The sequence below is a fragment of the Balaenoptera ricei genome, chromosome 8 (genome assembly GCF_028023285.1).
Source record: "Balaenoptera ricei isolate mBalRic1 chromosome 8, mBalRic1.hap2, whole genome shotgun sequence".
NCBI classification, from domain to species: Eukaryota; Metazoa; Chordata; class Mammalia; order Artiodactyla; family Balaenopteridae; genus Balaenoptera; species Balaenoptera ricei.
The window spans coordinates 14,096,287-14,117,197 of NC_082646.1; the positions used below are offsets into that span (position 1 = coordinate 14,096,287).

The following is a 20,911-nucleotide window of genomic DNA, read 5'->3' on the forward strand; positions in this document are numbered from 1 at the left end:
GCCAGTGAATTGACAAAAATGTACGGAGCTCTCGTCATGTGCCACACACAGGCCAGGTGCTGGTGATACAGAAGTGAGCGAGACATGTACGCTCTCTGCCCTCAGATAAATTACAGTCTAACTGCGACAGTGTAGACAGTTTGGGATTTCCATAGCCCAGAGGAAAAAAGTCCATTTGTCTCCTGGGGAGGCTCAATTGTGCTGCGAGTTAATCATATTGTTATTAATAACTCTCTCTCTTATTGAGAACATATGAAGTGTCAGGCACCATGGAAACATTCCATTCGAATTCTTCTCATGATACTGAGGGAATTAGGCTCTGAAGAATTCTGTGACTGGCTCAGACCCAGCAGGTAGACAGTATTGGAGCCAGGATGTAAATCTCTCATTAGGGGGCTCCCAAAGCTCAAACTCCCACTGGTAAGAAGCTATTTAGTCTGGTGTCCCAGGCGGCCCAAGGAGGACCTCGGGTAGGGTCCCAAGAAAGACCAGGAAAGGGAGGAACCTAGCTGATATGGCTTATGGGATGGAGTTCACAGCTTGTCTCAAGGGTTTTGAGAGGTGGCAGTTTTTAGGTGGTGAGTAAATGTAGTGATGTTGCTGACAGGAACTCAGAATTTCTTGTTTTTCATCAGTGACTCAAGAAAGGACACCCTGAATCTCCTTTTACTTCCTAGAAGTCCAGGCAACCCTTTCCATATCGTCTGCTTCCCCCTTCTACCCCTCCCCCACCCTCCATGCTCTGAGAAAGAGTGATTTGCACCTGCTTCCTTCCTACCCCACCCCCAGCCTACCTCTACCCTGGCAGCCTCCCATCACCAACAGTGGAGAGCAGAGAAATAGGCGTCTTCTAGTGCCTCCACCACCCTTTACTTTTTCCGGGTACACATGAGTCAGTTGGGGGAAGGCGGCTTTCACCTTGGCTGATAGTTCTGTGACTTGGGTCTGTCTACTGGATGAATTCTGCTGGAAGATGGAACACAGAAGTTTTCTGTCTGGCCTGATACTGGCTGCCCTTCTCTCCCAAGGTAAGGCTTCTCTGGGTGGATGGGGGCATCTTGGAGAAGGGACCTAAGGGGGACATTACCACCTGGAATGTGGTCCACTCCAAAGTCCTTCTCAATGCTAGCTTCAATTCACCAGGCAGCGTTGTCAAGGAGGGCCATGTTGGGATGTAGCACAGGGTCTGGGAAGCATAGGCTCTTGGCTCTGACTGACTCCAGCTAGGGGTGCATCTTGGCCTTGAATGTCTCTCTGAAGACCTTAGGCCAGAGATCTGTAGGAAGTGTTGCAGTATGTGCGTGCCTTAGCCTAGGGCTGGTAATGGGAGCACTGTTCCTTCTAGGGCAGAGAGCCTTTGGGATCCAGGACTCTTGGTCATTTGGCCATCATGATGTCACCACCTGGGGCCATGGCCCAGCACTCAGGGGAATGCTTTAAGAGAAAAGTTAAACTGAGGCTGAGCAGGAGGGAGGGCAGATTTGGGTTGGTAGAATGACCCACTCATCCACGTTTGCCTGGTTTTAAAACTGATACTCTCATGTCCCAGGTATTCTCTTAATCCCAGGCAAACTGGGATGAATGGTTACCCTAGTAGTCAGCTTCTTTGGGACATCCAGGATTTCCATTGGAAACGGATCCCCAAGGAATACATGACTATGCAATGTGGAGCATCTGATGTACATGTATCTCCCTGAGAATACATGCATTTTCTCCTGACCTGCTACAGAGGCAAGAGAAATGGCTCTTCGGGGGGTTTTCTAGAGGATGCTCTTCTATCCAAATTGGTAACTGACTATGAATCTCAGGAAGAATGTAGATTCCACTTTTTCCTGGGATTGGAGATATAGATTCCAGTGCCTCTGTGGGCTGTGGCGATGCTCTCAGTCACAGCAGTTCAGTGGATCTAGAAAGGTGCCGTTCATACCTCCAACCCTTAAACTCCCCACAAGACTTGACCTGTGTGGAGCCCCAAGAACAGATTCAATAAAAAGTTTTTTCCTGTCCCTCTCCTCCTAAGCAAGTGTAGAACAACTAAAAATCTTTACATGGGATTTGCCCTAGGTCCCCTTTTGGACCACTGGGATGGTAATTCATATTAGCTTCTCTCCTACCCCCAGCCGTCACTGGCCATAGGAAAGGCTTTAGTAGTACCATTCCCTTGGTAGTGGTTGGGGCAAGGGTGGGGCGAGGAGGCAGAAGATGAGAGGTTGACGTGGGAGTGTTGCAGGCGGCTGGGAAGTAGAATTAGAAGGTTTCTTGGAGAAAAAAATGTGGACATCTCCAATTGAGTACCGTTCTTCTGCCTTTCTATATCTCTTGGGTGTTTTAGCAGTCTGGGCTCCCCTCCTACTTCTAATCAGTGGTCTGAACACATTTCCAGGAAGGTTCTTGGATCAACCCAGCTCCACGTTTTCCTCTTTTGCTCCATGTCCATCAGGGTCTGTCCTCTGTTTGGATTGTATCCTCATGTCCTTCTTGGTCCCTGCAGTTTGTGGGGGGCCTATTGAAGCACTTCTCTTGTGACTTCCGTCTCTCTCACTAGAAACCATGCACTATTCTAGACTTGGAAAGTGGTCCTTCTTAAGTATGAGCCTCAGCAGAACAAGGAGTCTGGTGCAGACCAAAGAGCTGGCTCCAACTGTGGTATTTTTTCCCTTAGTGAGCCCCTTCAATGTCTCTGTGGAGGAACTTGAGGACAGAGTATTTTTGAGATGCAGTACCAGTATCACGTGGCTAGAAGGAACAGTAGGACAACTGGCCTTAGGCAATAAAACTATGGACTTGGGAAAACGCAACCTGGACCCACGAGGAGTGTATGTGTGCAATGGGACAGATGGAAAAACCAGCAAAACATCTACTCTGCAAGTATACTATCGAAGTATGTGCTTCCAGGACCCTTTGGGTTGGAATGGATGGGGCCTCTGGATATGAGAACTTTCTAGGTGTAGGAGCCCTGGTGTACCAGTCTGTGCTCTCAACAAACTGGGTTACTCTCATAATGGTATGAGCCAGATTTTGGAGCCCTGAGTGGGAAATAGCTTAATGGCAAAAGAACAATAGGGACCTTGTGACCCAAGCAGTAGGGGCTTGGTTGGGAGAGTGGTTGGCCTACTGCCTTGTTTAAGTTCCTACAAAGCTGAGACAACTTCTTGGCTCTCCTCAGGGATTTCTTGGGTTGAAGGTTAGAGGTAGATGTAGCAAGGCTCTCAGCAGAACTTTTTCCAAGTTTGGGTCTTGGCATGAGAGACCCTGGGGCTGCCCTAAGAGGCAGAGATGGTTCCCTGATCTTGAAGACCCTCCGCCTCTCCTTCGGCCTCCCCTCCCCCACAGTGTGCCAGAACTGTGTGGAGCTGGACTCAGCCACCCTGGCAGGCATCGTCATCACCGACATCATTGCCACTGTGCTCCTTGCTTTGGGAGTCTACTGCTTTGCTGGACACGAGACTGGAAGGCTCTCCAGGGGTAAGTGGAAGGGACAGAACATGTGTGTGTTGTGGCTGTGAATGTGGGTATGAGTGTGTACCTGCTAAGGAATGGGGCTGGAGGTGGGTTGTGTCTCATCTGGGAGTCACTATTGCAACCTCCTAAGGACTCCTACAACTGGTTGCTGACAGAACTTAGGTGCCCATATGGCTCATGCAGACTTCCAAGGGTGTGACCAGCTGCAGTCCCCCTGCAGCATTCATGGGGTCTCACTGTCCCATCTCCTAGGCCCTCGTTGACTCTCTTTCCCTGGTTCTTCTAGTTGCTGACACTCAAGCTTTGTTGGGGAATGACCAGCTCTATCAGGTGAGCCCTGAGGGGAAAAGGATGAGAATGGGGGGAGGAGTGAGTGGGGATGGAGAGCCTGATACTAGGTTTAATGTGTATGTGTGTGAAGGTCCTAGTGGGGAATTCATCACTGGGGAGTCTGGAAAGGCCAGGAATGAGCTCTCATCTCTGGGGTCTGCTGGGGTTCTCCCTGGGAGAGTTCTGACACTGCCTCACTGTTTCTTCTTCTCATCTCTTAGCCCCTTCGAGATCAGAATGATGCTCAGTACAGTCGTCTTGGTGAGAACTGGGCTCGGAACAAGTGAACCTGAGGCTGGTGGCTTCTAGGCTCATTGGTTATCGACTAGACCTTCTCTCCTTGCTCAGCCAAGAAAGCTGTCCTCCTTCACTCAGCAGGCGCCTGGACTTTTGAAGTCTCCGGGACAAGGCATGGGAGTGGCCCTGACTTGACTGGGCCCTTGCTCTCCCTGCCCATCTGTGTCCTTCCTTCATCACTTCCCTCCTCTGCCCCACATGGACTGTGTGATGGACAGTCTCCCACCACATCTTGACCCACTGGTGTTTCTGTCCTGGTGGGCTCCCTGGGTGCAGGATCGGCCCCACCACACTCTCTTGGCTCCAGTCCCCTATTATAACCCTTCTACGGCTTTGACTTCCTCACCACAGTGGAGGGCGGGCTGCTGTGTTTAGGGACACAGCCACTCAGAAGTTTCCATGACATCATGAGCGGAGGTGGCAGAGACATCAAAGGTCCTGAGGATCACTTCCTATCAAGGCTCCGAGAGTGTGTATGACAAAGTCCCATTTCTGCTAAGGGGCTGGCCTTGGCTTTATGACCCCTGTGGAGTGGTAGCCACTACCTACAAGGAGGTCTCAGCCAAGGCCCCTTCAGTACCCTTTTCCCCTGTATAGAAGGTACCATTCTATTTTCTTTCCGCAGAACCTGTCCCTGCCCCACCCCTGCCTTCTGCATAGTAAACTGACATCAGAAACTCTTCATCAATTAAAACATACTATCCTTCTCCACCCACTTGGAAAGCTGGAGTCTGAGACTGGGTGGGGAATTAGGTTATTTTCAATAGATGTCATCTTTAGCCATTGGGTTAGTGGTGGTTCTGAAACTTTGGGATTTATTTAAAAAATACACACTTGGGTCCCACTTGGGGACACTCTTGTGTCCCCAGGTGATTCTGAAGCAGGCTCAATTCAGAGAATCTCTGGTTTAGAGGAAGAATTGAAGCTACTTATTCTTTTGTGTCCTTTACGCCCATTCCTGTCTACCATGTGTGGGAATCCCTCTTTTTTTTCTCTGCCTAAGAGTAATTCAATAAACTTCAGAACAGTTTAATGAGAGATGGTAGGTTTTCTTTTTAAAGATTTTTTTGATGTGGACCATTTTTAAAGTCTTTATTGAATTTGTTATAATATTGCTTCTGTTTCATGTTTTGGTTTTTTTGGCTGCCAGGCATGTGGGGTCTTAGCTCCCCAACCAGGGGTTGAACCCACACCCCCTGCATTGGAAGGCAAAGTTTTAACCACTGGACCACCAGGGAAGTCCCCAAGAGTGGGAGTTTCTTAGACCAGCGTTCCCAAAGGAGAAAATTATTAACAACCACATAGCCAGAGATCTGGATGATTCTGCCCACTATCTCGTCAAGATACACACAGACCCTAACTTTGTTAGAGACAGAATGAACTTCCAATTTACACATGCTTCATTCATGGTTGTGATTCATTCCTACCCTTTATACCCTACTGCTGCAGTCCTCCTAGCCCTAGATCCCATTCTCACACTGGATCCCTCCATCTTGGGCAACTCTTCCACGGCTTGCATTGCACCAATACTTGTGTCCTTCCCATGCCCTGCACACTTCCTTTGACCCTGTGCTCCTCATATACCCTTATGTCCCCCTCTACAGCTCATCAGTTCTCAAAATTCACTGCACATTGGAATCTCCTGGGGAGCTTTCAAAGTACTGATGCCTGGGTGACACCCCCAGAGATGCTGATTATACTGGGTTGGAACATCAGGACTTTTCAAACTGCCTAAGGTGATTCTAATGTGAAGCCAAGGATGAGAAACACTGACCTTCACCTGAGCCCTTCTGGAAACTTGGGTCCCTTCAGCTCTCTTTTTTTGTGTGCTTTTAAAACACAGCTTTACTGAAGTAAACTGACATGAATAAACTACATATATTTAACGTGTAAAATTTGATAAGTTTTGGCATATGTATACACTTGTGAAACATCACCAAGATTGGTAAGTATGAACTTACCCAATACCCTGGACAGTTTCCTTGTGCCCCTTTGCATGCAATCTCTTCCTTATCCTCTCATCCTCTAGGCAACCACTGATCGGCTTTCTGTCATTATAGATTAGTTTCCGTTTTTCTAGAGTTTTAAATAAGTGAAATAATATAATATGTACCCTTTTTTGGTCTGGCTCCTTACACTCAGCATAATTATTTTGAGATTCATCCATCTTGTTGCATCTATGAATAGTTCATTCCTTTCTAATGTTCAGTAGTACTCCATTGTACGGATACACCACATGTTGTTTATCCATTCACCCCTTGATTGTCTTTTGAGTGTTTCCTGGTTTTGGCTATTACAAATTAAGCTGCTATGAACATTCATACATAAATCATTATATAAGTCATACGCTCATATACAAGGACATACACTCTTATCTCTATTGGATAAATACTCAGGAGTGGAATGGCTGGGATACAACTTTTAAAGAAAGTAGTCTGGCTATCCTAGGTTCTTTGCAGTCCCATATGAATTGCCTTCTCAGTTACTACAAAATGCCTGCTGAGATTTTGATCAGGATTGCATTGAATTTATAGATCAGTTTGGAGAGAACTGACATCCTAATGATACTGAGTTTTCCAGTCCATGAACACGTCTTTTGTCAGATTTATCCCTAAGTGTTTTACTATATTTGTGATGATATTGTTTATGTTATTTAAAAAATGTTGATTTACAGTAATTCCTTGAAATTGTATAGGAATACAATTACTTTCTGTATATTGATCTTCTATCCTGAAAACTTCCTAAACCCATTTATTAATTCTAGTAGCTTTTTTTTTGTAGATCCCATTGGATATTCCATATATTTGATCATGTTGTTTGTGAATAAAGACAGTTTTTATTTCCAACTTTTCCATTTCCAATCTGGATCTGTTTTACTTCTGTTTCTTGGCTCATTGCACTGCTACAACCTCCAGTACAATGTTGAGTAGAAGTGGAGAGAGGACAGTCTTGCCTTATTTGTGGTTTTTTTGTTTGTTTGTTTGTTTGTTTTTAAGTTCTGGGTCCATTCTAAATATTTATTTATTTGGCTGTGCAGGCTCTTAGTTGCAGCACGTGGGATCTTTAGTTGCAGCATGTGAACTCTTAGTTGCGGCATGTGGGATCTAGTTCCCTGACCAGGGATTGAACCCAGGCCCCCTGCATTGGGAGCACGGAGTCTTAACCACTGAACCGCCAGGGAAGTCCCGCCTTATTTGTGATCTTAGGGGAAAACACTGTTTTTCATCATTAAATATGATGTCGGCTGTACGTTTTTCTTAGATGCCCTCTAACAGGTTGAGGTCATTCCCTTCTCTTTCCAGTTTGCTGAGAATTTTAAACAAAAATAGTTGTTGAGGATTGTCAAGTGCTTCTTCTGTATCCATTGAGATGATTATATGGTTTTACTTTTTTTGTCTGTTAATATGGTAAATTACATTGATGGCATGATCTGTTAAACCAATCCTGCATTCCTGAAATAAACTGTACTTGGTCATTATGTATTTTTTTTTGTGTGTGTATATTATTAGATTAAATTCGCTAAAATTTTGTGAAGCTTTTTTCTTTTGGCTGCGATGGGTCTTCGTTGCTGCGCGCGGGCTTTCTCTAGTTGTGGCGAGTGGGGGCCGCTCTTCGTGGCGGTGCGCAGGCTTCTCATTGCGGTGCCTTCTCTTGTTGCGGAGCACGGGTTCTAGGCACGTGGGCTCAGTAGTTGTGGCTCGCGGGTTCTAGAGTGCAGGCTCAGTAGTTGTGGCGCACGGGCTTAGTTGCTCCGTGGCATGTGGGATCTTCCCGGACCAGGGCTGGAACCCGTGTCCCCTGCATTGGCAGGTGGATTCTTAACCACTGCACCACCAGGGGAGCCCGTGAAGCATTTCTGCATCTATTCATATGGGATATTGGTCTGCAGCTTTCTTTTCTCGTAATGTCTTTGTCTGGTTTTGATATCAGGGTATGTTAGTCAGGGTTCTTCAGAGCAACAGAGTTGCAGTTGATGTTGCACGTTGAGCCCAAAGGAAGGTCTAGAGACAGAGAGAGCGCCCTCTTCCTCCGAGGACCTCAGTCTGCTTTTTCTTAAGGCCTTCACTGATTGGATGAGGCTCTCCCACATTATAGAAGGTAATCTGCTTTACTCAAAGTCGACTGATATAAATGTTAACCTCAGCTAAAGAGTACCTTCACAACACAATGAGATGTGTTTGACCAAATATCTGGGTACTGTGGCTCAGCCAATCTGACACATAATATTAAGCATTGCACGTGATAAGTTTGGTCTTCATAGAATGAGTTGGAAGTATTCTCTCTTCAATTTTCTGAAAGGGTTTGTATAGAATTGGCATTATTTCTTCCTTAAATGTTTGATAGATTTCACCAGGGAAGCCATCTTGGTCTGGAGTTTTCTTTGTGGAAAGGTTTTCAACTCTGAATTCAGTTTAATAGCTAAAGGGCTGTTTTGGTTATCTAGTTCATCTTCAGTGAGTGGAGTGCCTTCTCCTTTGTCTTCAAACTCTCTCCATCCTTCCCTTCAGGGCCCAGATCAAGTCTCTCCTCCTCCATGGAGCTTTTGCCGACCACCTCAGCTCTCCCAGTTCCTCCTGGGAACACTGACAACACCGTCTATAGCACTTCTATGGTACTCACATTGGTTCTGTCACTGTTTAACTTTTTGCATACTTGGCCACTCATATAATTGTAAGCTCCTTGAAGACAGGAACTGTTTGTATCCTTTTAGTACTTAGCACAGTGCTGGTCTGTCACATGAGTGATTAGAAAAGCACTCATGGAAGGAGTACCTAAGCAATTCAATACAGAGTTTTAAAGTCAGGAAAATGGAGAGCATTTCCAATGATCACAGTCAGCACTGGGTAGCTGTTCAGAGCATTGGAGTTGGACAGCCTTGGCTGCTAATTCCAGCTCTGTCCCTGACTAACTGTGCACCTTGAGTGAATGACTTCCCCTCTTTGAGCCCCCTATTCTCATCTGTCAAATAAGGACATCTACCTTGTCGGTCGGTCATCATAGGATGAAATGAGATAACGCTTGTAAAGTGCTAAACACAATTTCTAGAGCAGAGTACATGCTTCCTAAGTGTTAGCTATTATTGCTTTCATTACGCTGAGCCACACCTCCCTTGCCTGGGCAGCATCACATATACCTGGGACAGAACTGCCACCCCTGGGCCAGCCTGCTGATCAGCAGCTATTGATGGTCAACGTCACAGAGATTCCTTTTGAGCCTGAGTGCTGAGTGCTTACAGGGAGAGAAGCAGCTTCAGCAGGGACCAACAAATAGAAACTGTAGCCACAAGACCAGGGCCGAGTGTGTCCAGTATGTGGAGACTGCTAACGACAAAGGGCTTTTCTGAGTCGTGGTCACACTCTTCAGTAGTCCTGGGGTCAGCAGAGAGGTTTCTGAGTGCAGAGAGGGAGCAAGGAGAGCCCACTGGTTTGGGCTGGGCTGAGAGGTCCTCAGTGCTCTGGCGTCTTCTCTCTGCAAGCTGAGTGTGTGCCCTGGGAGAGTGGAAAGAAACCCTCCCACAACACGAGTCTCTGCTGCGTTGCACCCCGTCCCTCGCTCAGAGTGCTGCCCACATCCTGGCCGCTAAACCACAGCCCGCCTCGGGCTGCAGGCTGCTGCCTCTCACGGTGGAGGAAGGGGGGCCTGTGGGGCAGCACCTCCTCCCCTCCCCTCCCCTCCCCAGCCCCAGCTCCGTGGAGGCGCTTCCTTTTCGAGGCAGCGAGGAAATGTGTGTCTGCTGCCTCCCCTTCACCTCCTCTCTTCTGTCTGCTGCCTTCACCTACCTTTGAAGGCCTCTGTTTCTGTCTCACCCATTTTCTGAGCTGACCACTCCGTCAGGGACCCATCAGGCACTCTCTGCCATCCTTGATGTTTTTCTCCAAAAGACGTTAGGCAAACGATCATTTCTTTCTTTCTCTTTCTTTCTCTCTCTCTCCTTTCTTTCTTTTCCTTCCTCCCTCCTTCCCTCCCTCCCTCCCTTTCGCTCTCTCTCTCTTTTGATTTATTCCCTGATGCCCTTTCCAAAGAGAGCTTCAGATAATGCTTGTTTCAGCTGTGAAAACAGGTAGTACTGGCATTTGGGGTCATAGCTGGGAATATAGTCAGAGGAAGGGAGGACCTGCATTGTCTTAGGAAACGAGGCAGCCTCTGAGGGCCTCCCAGAAAAGAGGGACAGCAACTCTTTCAGCCAAATACACTTTATTTCTTTTCTCTCTCAGCTGAAAAGGAGCCTAGCACATTCATGGAGCTGCAAATGACCGTCTAGGGGCCTGCTGTGGAGACAGGGAGGGAAGGGGCACAGGACTAGATCTGGGCCAGGGTCTGTGAACAGGGCAGGACCTCTGCCAGCATTTACCCAGTCCATTCCCACAGAGGGTCGCCAAAGAGAGCTAGAAACAAGGAAATGTAGATGGAATAGTTAGGGATGGGGCAACTTCTATGCAGGAGAAGGAGGGAGCCAAAGGGAGAAGTAACAGCCAACAGGGCAGGAAGGAATGGGGGTATGTGAAGAACAGAAATAAATATCCTGATAAGAGGGCAGGCCAGGTGTGAGGGGTGAGTAGTGATGATGTTTCAAAGGATAATGAGGCAGCAATATCCTTGGATGGGGTCCAGGAGAGAAGGCAGGAAGGAGGCCGCTGGGGACAAGGCTGAGGGTGTGAGTTCCCCACAAGGCAGAGGAACAGTTCTCCTGTGGTGTCCAAGATTTGCCCAGGGAACAGAGAGTAGCAGTCCTGGAGAGGAGCCAGACCTGGGTCAGTGGGAGACAGTGTCTTCAGGAGCTGTCAGATGCCTCTCTGATTTAGGCCAGCATACAGGTCCCGCTGGCCTTTCCGGATGGGCTAGGGGTGGAATAGAGAGGGGTGGTCAGCAGGGTGGGAGGAGGTCACTCCTGAGAAAGAAGGGCCTCTGAAGAACCTTAGACCAGGGGTCAGGAGGCAGGCTCAACTGGTAAGAGATTTGATCTGGTCACCTCCTGTGAGCCTCAGTTTTCCCATCTCAAAAATGGAAAACTAAAGACCCAACTCTCAGGGCTTTTCTCAGAATTAAATGAAGTCACTCTTGCGAAAGTGAACAGCACACTCTTGACTGGTGCTCAATAAATATTTGTTGAGTTTGTCCAGGTGTGATATTCAAAATATTTAACAGTTGGTAGTGCCCATACACCGAGCAATCAGAACAATCCTGGTGGTTCTCTGCTATGCCAGGCAGTAACTCTTCAGTTGTCCAATCTAGAGGTGGTCCAGTGGGGGAGGGGCTGTGATGTCTGGCAGTGTGTGTGCTGGGGATGGAGGATGGAGGAAGCTTGGGTCTATTCACCAGTGAAATATTTTCATATTCCAACAACTGGTAGGTGCATGCCGGTGGAACATCAGTCATAAGTTTATCATGCTAGAGTCTGGGTGTATGGTATTCCCCATGGCTGTCGCCCAGCTAATGAATAAGCCAGAGAAATAGGAGCAGCACCTCACCCCCACCACCCGTGGTTGTGGAAACCCTGCAGCCTTTGAGATGGCCCCGTTCTACCATGATGGATGCAGAGGCGGGCACGTGGTGGGTTGTCCTGGAGCCCTGAGGGAGGGGATTTGAAGTGTCTGATGGGCCAGATGCACAGTCCCATCTGTCCCCTTCTCTCCTAGAAAGACCCCTTCCCCCACTTTATCCCTTGTTACCTCATAGTCTGGGTTGGGTACAGGTGGTGGCCTCTGCCTGTTTTGTCCTGCAGAGGAGGGAAGGGAAAAGGACTCATTTCCATGAGGAAACACCAATCTTGTGAGAATGAGACCCAGATCAAGGAGAGCGAACTCCCCTCTACTTCTTTTTTCTATTTCAGCTGCCCTTTCTCTTTGCTTTCTTTCATCCCATCTCTAATGACCCCACACTGTCCTTATCATTTGTGACCTCAGCTAAAGGTCCTTCCACTGTTTCCTTTCCCACAGGTTGGAGTCGGGAGGGCAAGGAAAAGGCAGGAACTAATGTCCCAAAGTCTCTCCAAAGATTGAGGGGTAGAGTCTGATTACTCCAGAACACTGACAGGCACTTGAAGAAGCCCATCCTGGTAGTAAATGTTTTTGCATTTTTCAAGGGTGGAGAGGACAGGAGTGATCTGAAATGGGACACTCTCTGTCAAGATTTTGGCCACACTGGTGAATGTTCTAGAGAAGCTGTCTTGACCTAGCCCTGGACTTGCCAGCCCATCCTGGCCTGGGCTGGACATCCCCCCTTGGCGGGAATCTCCTCCATGGTCTTACCCCTGGGCCTGCTGCCAGCACCCGCTCCTCTCGTCACAGGCATGGCCTTGGCCTTTCTGCTCTTGCTCCAGTAATACACCAGCAGCAGCAAGCCCAAAGTGACGCAGACGTCCACTACGATGATTGTGGCCACCACCATCAGATCTGCCTCCACGCAGTTCTCACACACTGTGGGGCGGGGAGTGTGGAGAGAAGAAGAGAAATCACACAGAAAGGAAGACACAGGACACTGGAGATGAGGAAGGAAAAAATGAAGATCGTTCTCCCTTTAATACTCACCTGGCTGCCATGGTCAGACACCCCCTGCCCCCTTTCAACACGTTTATAACAACCAGCAAACTGTGGTGTGTATGGGTAGAGGTTCTGCAGTCAGACAGTCCTGGGTTCAAGTCCCAGCCATGCTACTCACTAGCTGTGAAAGTTGTGAAATGTGTGTTCAACTCACAAAACCTCTGTTTCCTCATCTATAAAATGGGAGTAAGATAGCACTCAACCCATATGGTGGTTAAGAGGATTGTGTGAAAAGCCCTGGCAAGTATTTGGTATAGTGCTTAAAACTTAATAAGCACTCAATGATTGTTAGCTATCATTATTGCTTATTATTATGCCTTAGTTTATGACATTTTAGTAGAGTGGCTTTGAGTCCTTTTTGTAAATCCTGAAGAATTCCTCTCTGGATAAAGCAACAGATAAACTAATATTGGTGTCCCGTAATTCTGGACATGATATAATGCAAAGGACCCAATCTTGTCTCTTGGGACATTGTAGTTTTAGATCTAGAGCTGACTGAGGTTACCCAGACAGCCCCATATTGGTGTTTAATCTATATTTCAGAAAACACTGATGCTGTGTGGCCCCAGACAGTCCCGGATTGAGTGTCGGAGAAGCACAAAGATGCCAGGAGACTGTGAGTTGGGTTAGGGGAAATATTGAGAATGCCCTTTAGAAATGGTCCTCCCTGGGCTTCCCTGGTGGCGCAGTGGTTGAGAATCTGCCTGCCAATGCAGGGGACACGGGTTCGAGCCCTGGCCTGGGAAGATCCCACATGCCGCGGAGCAACTAGGCCCGTGAGCCACAATTACTGAGCCTGCGCGTCTGGAGCCTGTGCTCCACAACAAGAGAGGCCGCGATAGCGAGAGGCCCGCGCACCGCGATGAAGAGTGGCCCCCACTTGCCACAACTAGAGAAAGCCCACACACAGAAACGAAGACCCAACACAGCCATAAATAAAATAAATAAATTAATTAATAGAAATGGTCCTCCCTAAAGAGTCTAATAGTGCTTGCTCTGAAGATCTATATTACCTCTTGCTTTCAGGTAGAGCTTACGATTCTCGTCCTTTGAGCAGGTATAATAACCGCTGTTCTCTATTTCTGAAAAATCCTCCAGTAACAGTGTGTTTTCATAATGGGGTATTTTTATACCATCTTTTTTCCAAGTTATTTCCTCAGATACAGTATCCTCAGGGCATGTCAGCTTTACGCTGTTTCCAGAGATGGAGACTTTATATACTGGGGAATGGGAGAAAAGAGAAGGGAAATTAAGGGGAGAACCCAGCAATATTTAAGGCAAATTAGTAGCAGAAGAACCAACCAAATGCAGAAAGTCCTCTGACCTCCTAGATCTTAGATTTTCTTGTCAAAAGGGAACTCTGCTGGCTAGGGGGTATGAAAGAGGAGATATGTAGGAGAAGGGGCCCTAGAGAACCTTTTGAAGGTGACTTCAGAGTTTAGGCATGGACATGGGGACTTGGAAGTAAAGAAAATCTACAGCAGTCCTTATTTGTAATGTTTCTAAAATGGGAGTTAGAAATATGAGGTTGGGAGGACCTCAGTTCTTGGGGTTAATCTCTCTCAATCAGTTCCTTCTTCCCAACCACTGACTTGCATCATCAGATAGGGCAGAATAAAAGACTGATAAACTTACATTTCGGTGTTTGTGTTTGTGTAACTTCATCTGAAAATGAAAAAAGGAAGGAGTGGTAAGAAAATAACCTTGGTTTAAGTTTAAATTGTAGGTGAAAAATTTCAAGTGGAACTAGATACTATCCCCAAGAATTCCCAAAGAGGGCCCGTTCTTTAGGGAGCTCCAAGTCTTGAAGGTGAGGTATGTACTTGTCCTATGAGATATGCTCATAGACACAACTCAGATACATCAAACTGAGAATATACCAGCATGTGCTTCTAGATTTAGATCCACTAAAGCTCAGAAAGCCTTAAAAGCCTAAAGCTGAAAAATTCCAGTCGTCTTCAAGCTTATTCTCTTGCATTAGCAAGAATCATATTCCAGATAGATATGAAAGGGTCCTCTCAGAGCTAAAGACCTTCATATGTTTGAATCACTGATTCTTGGGCTTACCTGTTTTTCGTTATTCAGAAGTTCTTACTTATAACTAACAGAAACTCTCATAGCAGAGATCAAATATCTTTCTTCTTATTCCATCCCACTTTTCTGTTATTGCCCTTAAATTATGTGAAGCACTATGCACATTTTAAGGAAATAGTTATTCTAATAAAATGTGACTTTATTTTAAATTATATCTGAGTGTAATCAACTCTCAATTATTTTTGTTAGAACTATTGGTGTGGACAACTGAAATCCACTAGTATAATTTGGGGATCCAGCCAAATTCCCCACAGTAGGCAATTTTGCCCTGGGAAGTGGGCTGGGGAGCACCTTCATTTCCTGGAAAACTTGTGGCTGGGACACTGGGCGGCACTAGGCTATGCTTGAGCCTGTATATGACAGCTGGAAGAGTGGAGAGTGGTGCTCAGAGACAGCCCTCTCTCTGTTGGGGGTGTTTTGCTACAGTGTGCTGTTGGGGACAGAGCACTGGGCTGAGTCAGTAGCGCTGTGTTTGAATCCCAGATTTGCTTTAGGCTGTGTGACCAAGGGAAAATCATTTAACTTCTCTGAGCTTCAGTTTCTTCATCTGGGAAATGGAGATAAAACATCCACTTCACAGGGTATTCGTGAGAATTAAATGGATTATGAAGGTGAAAATGGATGGTTCATAGCAGATGCTCAAGAAAAGTGTTAGTTACTTTCTTCCTTTCCTTCTGGGGGTCCTGCTAATGGAGAACAGAACAGAGTTCTGCCCCAGTTGCTCAGTCAGCCCTCCAGCTGAGATCATACGGAATGTAAACAAGTCATTCTCCAGGTGTATCTATCTGCTAATAATTGGGAGTTGAGTATAATGACAATAGATAGTCTATAATATTTTGATTTGGGAATAATTTTTCAGCCCTGATATTTCTTAGAAATATTAAACTAGAAATCATAAATAAAATAATTTAGAAGTAAATAGAAGTTTCACTCTGATTGGTGTGTTTGTTTGGAAAAGCAATGTAAAGGAAATTGCTCACAACTCCTTTTGGCACAAATGCAGTAGTAGAGATCAGACCAACACATTCTCATACAAGGGCCTAGATGTCTATGCTCACAAAAATTTTATACACATTCATAGTGATTAAAAAGATGAGCTTCAGCATCAGCTAAATCTGCATTTATATTTCTCTCTCTGATTGGACTATATATTTATTTTCTAAGCCTTGGTTTTCTTACCTGTAGAATAGGGATGTTAGGAGAACTATATGAGGAAATTCAGGTAAAATATTAAGGGCAGTACATAGAACACACATGCTCAATAAACTTTAATGCATATTAATTAGTCTGCATATATAATGTCCCATATAATGATAAAATCCACCCCCTGCTTTCTATACATCAGATAATGTTCTAAGTAAATTACTCATTCAGTCCTCATAACAACCCTACAAGCTAGGTATCATTATTATTTCCACTTCGCATGTAATGATGCTATGGCACAGAGAAGTTAAATAAATTATTCAAAAACACTCAGCAAATAAGGAGTTGAGCCAGGATTCAGATATGACTGTCTAGATTCAGAGTTAGACTCTTAACCTCACACTACATGGCCTTCTCCTCTGCCTGAGATATTCTTCCTTAAAATATAAGCACACCCTTTAAAGCTCAGCTCAAGAATCACCTCCTCTGGGGAGCTTTCCCCAACCATCCTCTGTAGAGTTGACCACTCTTCTCTTTATATTTTATTCTGTATCTACCCATAACATGCAATACACTATATTATCAATTATTTGTCGTTCAAATAAGACCATCAGCTTTTTTTTACGACCATACCACCTGTCTTGAGGGATCTTAGTTCCCCAACCAGGGATTGAAACTGGGCCCTCCGCAGTGAAAGCGTGGAGTCCTAACCACTGGACTGCCAGGGAATTCCCAAGATCATCAGCTTCTTGAGGGGAAGGAACTAGTGATGCATTCACGTGTATGATCATTTATTCACTCAAAAAATATTCGTTGAGCACCTACTATGTGCCAGGCACTGGGCCAGGTAAATAAGACGCCATCTCTGCTTTCAGTGAATTCATGATTTACACAAAAACTTATGGTGGCTCCAACACCCACATGTGTATTCTTTCCTGAATGGATGCTCAGGGATACACATCACTCTCAGCCATAATCAGACCTGACAGTTAGCAACAAACCTAGGCACATCTCATTGAAAGATAATTGTATTTTCCCTCTAATAGTTCTGGTTCTTAGTATTTATTACTATGATTGTCTTCTATGACCATTTTGTTCCACATTTGAAAGGAAGTCGTACAGAGTGAAAATCCTCTTACCAGTTTCTTCAAAATCTGAAAAGGAAATGATAAGAAACTATTAGCAATACTCCTATCAGCTACTAAGATCAGATCCTGCTGCCGTGGGTTAGGACTCTTCCCTCAACCTTTAGAAAACAATGGATATTCAAATTCCCCATGGCTGTATAAGAAAAGCTGTTTAGGATCCTACATTAAACAACTGGTAGCTAATTATTTATAAAAAAGTGTTCTAAGTAATCATTTTGAATATAATATATATATTTGGTATATAAATATAAAAAATATATTTATGAAATCATTACGTTGTATGCCTTAAACTCACCCCATGTAATATGTCAACTATCTTCCAATAAAGCTGGGGAAAGAAGAAGATCTGTATTGGGCATAAATTAAATGATAAACAAAATCAACCCTAAATGGCCAATAACATGTGGAAGAGGTGAGTTATTCTGAAGCATATCAGTGCTTTTGACATATCCCATCTGTCAATAATGTAACATTAACACATTCTCCATGATATATTAAAAAGAGTATCCAAAGGACACTACAAATTAGGCAGTGTAATGGAATGGAGACTGGCCCAGTGGCTGCCTTTAAACACAAAATTGGTTCACTCAATTTGGAGGAGCTGACTGAATAGAAAGCCTTCCAATAGTGGGACATTCTTGACTCTCTGCAATGACTGAGAAAGTAAGTCCAGGGCAGGCACACTCATATGTATGTGCACACATGAACACATATGCACATACATTCAAAGTATTTGGACATGTAATTCTGAATGTGCACTCAAATGCTGCCCCAGAGGCTTATTCAGTGCATCTCCATGCAGGCATTCAAGCCACAAACCCTCTACAAAAATCTCCCATCAAATATGAAATGCAAACAAATGAAAACTGTTTGCACTTTTTTAGTTGTCTCAATTTTTTTCTTTTGAATAGTTAAGACTCATTATTTCCTATGATCTCTTTTGCATTCCTCTTCTTGGCTAGAACTGTCTCTAGACTTACGAAGAAAAGGCAAAGGAGAAGATGATAGAAACCTCTTTTATTGGTATCTGTGGGAGCTCTGTGGGAGGTCTAGTGAAAACTCCACTCATAAATACAAAACACACTGGGCTGATTTCATAACGAGGAAAGAAAGCATATCTCACCTGCTTCTGCCCAAGCGCCAACTAGAAAATAAATAAGAAAAAAAGAGTTAGTAAATGTTGTGAGTGTCTGAGATTCCAAGCAGAAAAAGTTCTACGGCCTAGTCTGCCCATCTCTGAAGATCTAAGGTCCTTTCCACTCACTGCTGGATCACAGTTATTCCTATACCCCAGATAAGTGACAAAGACTGCTGCGTACTGACCACGGGTTCCTGGTCAATTTGGGATGAAACAGAAGAAGAAAGCATCTAGCATTAAACATGAACACACAACACTTGGCAAACAGAAGTTAGAAAATGTTGAGGGTACATCTGGGGAGATTGGAGAAACAGCAAAAGAAGTTTGCAGCCCAGCCACAATTTTGAAAAGAAATCTCTGACTGTGGGAGAAAAACAAGCTCTGGGTTAGGTACAAAGACTGAGATTCTTGTTCCATCTCTGACTCCTGCTTGTCTGATGGTTCGGTTTTTCCATTTGTTTCCTACTTGAGAAAGAGATGGAAATATTTGAAACCAATTATTTATCAACTAGAGCCTGTGCATTGAAGAGTCCCATCATATTTCCACTGGGCCCTCCAGAGTCCCCGCACTTAGCAGTAATTTGGATTCTTTATAAAAACCAGTTTCCCTAACATTGCCTTAAAGTTTTTATTTTTTTAAAAAAATTAATTAATTTTATTTTTGGCTGCGTTGGGTCTTTGTTGCTGTGCATGGGAGTTCTCTAGTTGTGGCGAGCGGGGGCTACCCTTCGTTGTGGTGGGCGGGCTTCTCATTGCGGTGCCTTCTCTTGTTGCGGAGCACGGGCTCTAGGTACGCAGGCTTCAGTAGTTGTGGCACGCAGGCTCAGTAGCTGTGGCTCGCGGGCTTAGTTGCTCCGCTGAATGTGGGATCCTCCCGGACCAGGGATCGAACCCATGTCCCCTGCATTGGCAGGAGGATTCTTAACCACTGCACCACCAGGGAAGTCCTGCCTTAAAGTTTTATGTGTACCTCTTTTATCAACAGCTTCTATATTGGGTGAGACACCCCTCCCAACTGCCTGCTGCCCGCACCTGCCTAACCAGAGCAGACTGGGCACATTGTCATGATGCCAAATCTCTAGAGGTGCTTGGGTCTTTGGTATTCTCTCTCTCTCTCTCTCTCACTCTGCAGAGCATAGTTTATACTATAGGCCTCTAAGCCAATTCCTTGAAGGAGTCACACTCTGCCCCTTGACACTCCAAATGTGTCTCCTGGACCAGTAGCAGACGAATAAGCCAGAGAGCTTATTAGAAAGGCAGAATCGCAGTCCCACTCCAGACCCACTGAAACAGAAGTTGCAATTTAGCAAGCTCCCCCCGTGATTTGTGTGCACATTCAAGCTTGAGAAACCCAAGATGGAGCAGGAAGTAGAGAAGCCATGGCTGTAGCTCTGAGATGGGAGCCCCAGCTGTGATAGCAGTTTCTAGGTCTCTGAAATAAAACCCTTGTGAGCTGTCTGGCCTCATGTCGTGCTGTCATTAAGAGCACAGGCCTGTAGGCAGTCCTGAGTTCCCAGATCAGCTTCAGCACTTACTAACTGTGTGGTTCTAAACAAGTTATTGAGCTTCTTTGAGTATTAGTTTCTTCATCTGTAAAACAGGGGATACATATAACGTTTACCTTCCAAGGTGGAGGTAAGGATTAAATTAGTTAACACGTGTAAAGATTTTTTTAACACGGTATCTGACACTCAATAAACGGAAACCTTTAAAAGAATCTTCTTTGTCTGTTATGAGATATAGAAATGCTCTTGGTTATTTATCAATTTATATTCCACCTTGCTTCAAAAAGGACTAAAGTAATTGAAAGCTCTTGGTCAACTGAAGAAGACTGAAAATTATGAGGTGTTTCATTGTCTCAGATACTAAGCTTGCTGTATACCCTGTGCAGAGTTTGGGTGCAACTGTCTAGTCTCCTCACAACAAAGAGTGAAGGTTAACTCTTCTAATCTCTTCTGTGTTAGTTCTTAAGGGCTCGGTTGTTCATTGACAGAATGAGCTTGTTCTCAGGGGCACAAAGACCGCCTTGCTTTCAGTAGATATGATCATCCCAACTGCTTTCCTTTGGCTGTTCTCTAAAAGGTCTCCTGGGCACACACTAGCCTCCAGCCCTGGTTCCCTATGCTAACATTGCACAAACACTTCATATTTTCTAGTAAATGAGGTTCCTTGGTACCACCGGGCAGCACCAGGTTAGGCTGTGAGCCTTCTACGGTCTGGAGAAACACCCCCCTTTTCATTCCATCCTACTCACCTGATAAGAGGCAGAGTCCCAGAACTCTCCAGAGATTCCCCGACTGCATCCTTCCCTCACCGGACACTCACTCTACCTAAGATGGCGGAGGCCAGTTGGCTTATAACTTCTGAAAAAGAAGCCAGAGGACTTTTTCAAAACCCCTGATGGAGATGAGGACCCTGGGGCCATTGCTCCCGATGCTGGGATGAAGAAGGGGTCTTTGTAAGAGGGAGACTCACCATTTTCTGAAGCAGGCACCTAAGGCTGGGAGGGGAGGTGGGTTTCTGAAGCCTACACAGGAAGTGTGGAGGGGCCTCTGGGCCTGCAGGGTTCTACGTCACGGGGAAACGTTCGAGGCGGAGGCAGCCACCTGGGTTGGCTGGGGAGAGTTGGGGCCCACGTCCTCCCATTGGACGAGCGAAACCTGAAGGTGCTGTGAAAAATACCTGCAGTTTAGTTGTCTGGGCCTTGCACAATGTAACCCCCATGTCGGGGGCTCCCTTCTCAGAAACCCCTGCCCGCC

At 45.5% G+C, this 20,911-nt stretch overlaps 2 protein-coding genes across 2 annotated transcripts; one reads left to right on the forward strand and one right to left on the reverse strand.

Moving 5' to 3' along the window:
• Positions 1-930: 930 nt before the first annotated feature.
• Positions 931-4,079, forward strand: LOC132369602 (T-cell surface glycoprotein CD3 delta chain). Its single transcript, XM_059929292.1, has 5 exons — positions 931-1,028; positions 2,663-2,881; positions 3,334-3,465; positions 3,749-3,792; positions 4,014-4,079. The coding sequence occupies exons 1-5, from the start codon at positions 974-976 to the stop codon at positions 4,077-4,079; spliced, it is 516 nt and encodes a 171-aa protein (XP_059785275.1). The 5' UTR covers positions 931-973.
• A 6,224-nt stretch (positions 4,080-10,303) lies between these two features.
• Positions 10,304-14,474, reverse strand: LOC132369592 (T-cell surface glycoprotein CD3 epsilon chain). The gene is made up of 6 exons (XM_059929279.1): positions 14,384-14,474; positions 14,265-14,294; positions 13,643-13,849; positions 12,339-12,506; positions 11,760-11,806; positions 10,304-10,928 (listed from the first exon to the last, which is right to left on the reverse strand). Exons 1-6 carry the CDS (start codon positions 14,472-14,474, stop codon positions 10,872-10,874), a joined length of 600 nt encoding a protein of 199 aa, XP_059785262.1. The 3' UTR covers positions 10,304-10,871.
• Between the last annotated feature and the right edge of the window lie 6,437 nt (positions 14,475-20,911).

Coding starts and splice junctions, on each gene's coding strand:
- LOC132369602 (XM_059929292.1), top strand. CDS start 974: ATGGAACACAGAAGTTTTCTGTCTGGCCTGATACTGGCTGCCCTTCTC. Junction 2,882..3,333: donor TCTGCAAGTATACTATCGAA/GTATGTGCTTCC, acceptor CCTCCCCCACAG/TGTGCCAGAACTGTGTGGAG. Junction 3,466..3,748: donor GACTGGAAGGCTCTCCAGGG/GTAAGTGGAAGG, acceptor TGGTTCTTCTAG/TTGCTGACACTCAAGCTTTG.
- LOC132369592 (XM_059929279.1), bottom strand. CDS start 14,474: ATGAGCATATCTCATAGGACAAGTACATACCTCACCTTCAAGACTTGG. Junction 14,295..14,383: donor TTTGGGAATTCTTGGGGATA/GTATCTAGTTCC, acceptor TTTCATTTTCAG/ATGAAGTTACACAAACACAA. Junction 13,850..14,264: donor ACAAACACAAACACCGAAAT/GTAAGTTTATCA, acceptor CCCATTCCCCAG/TATATAAAGTCTCCATCTCT.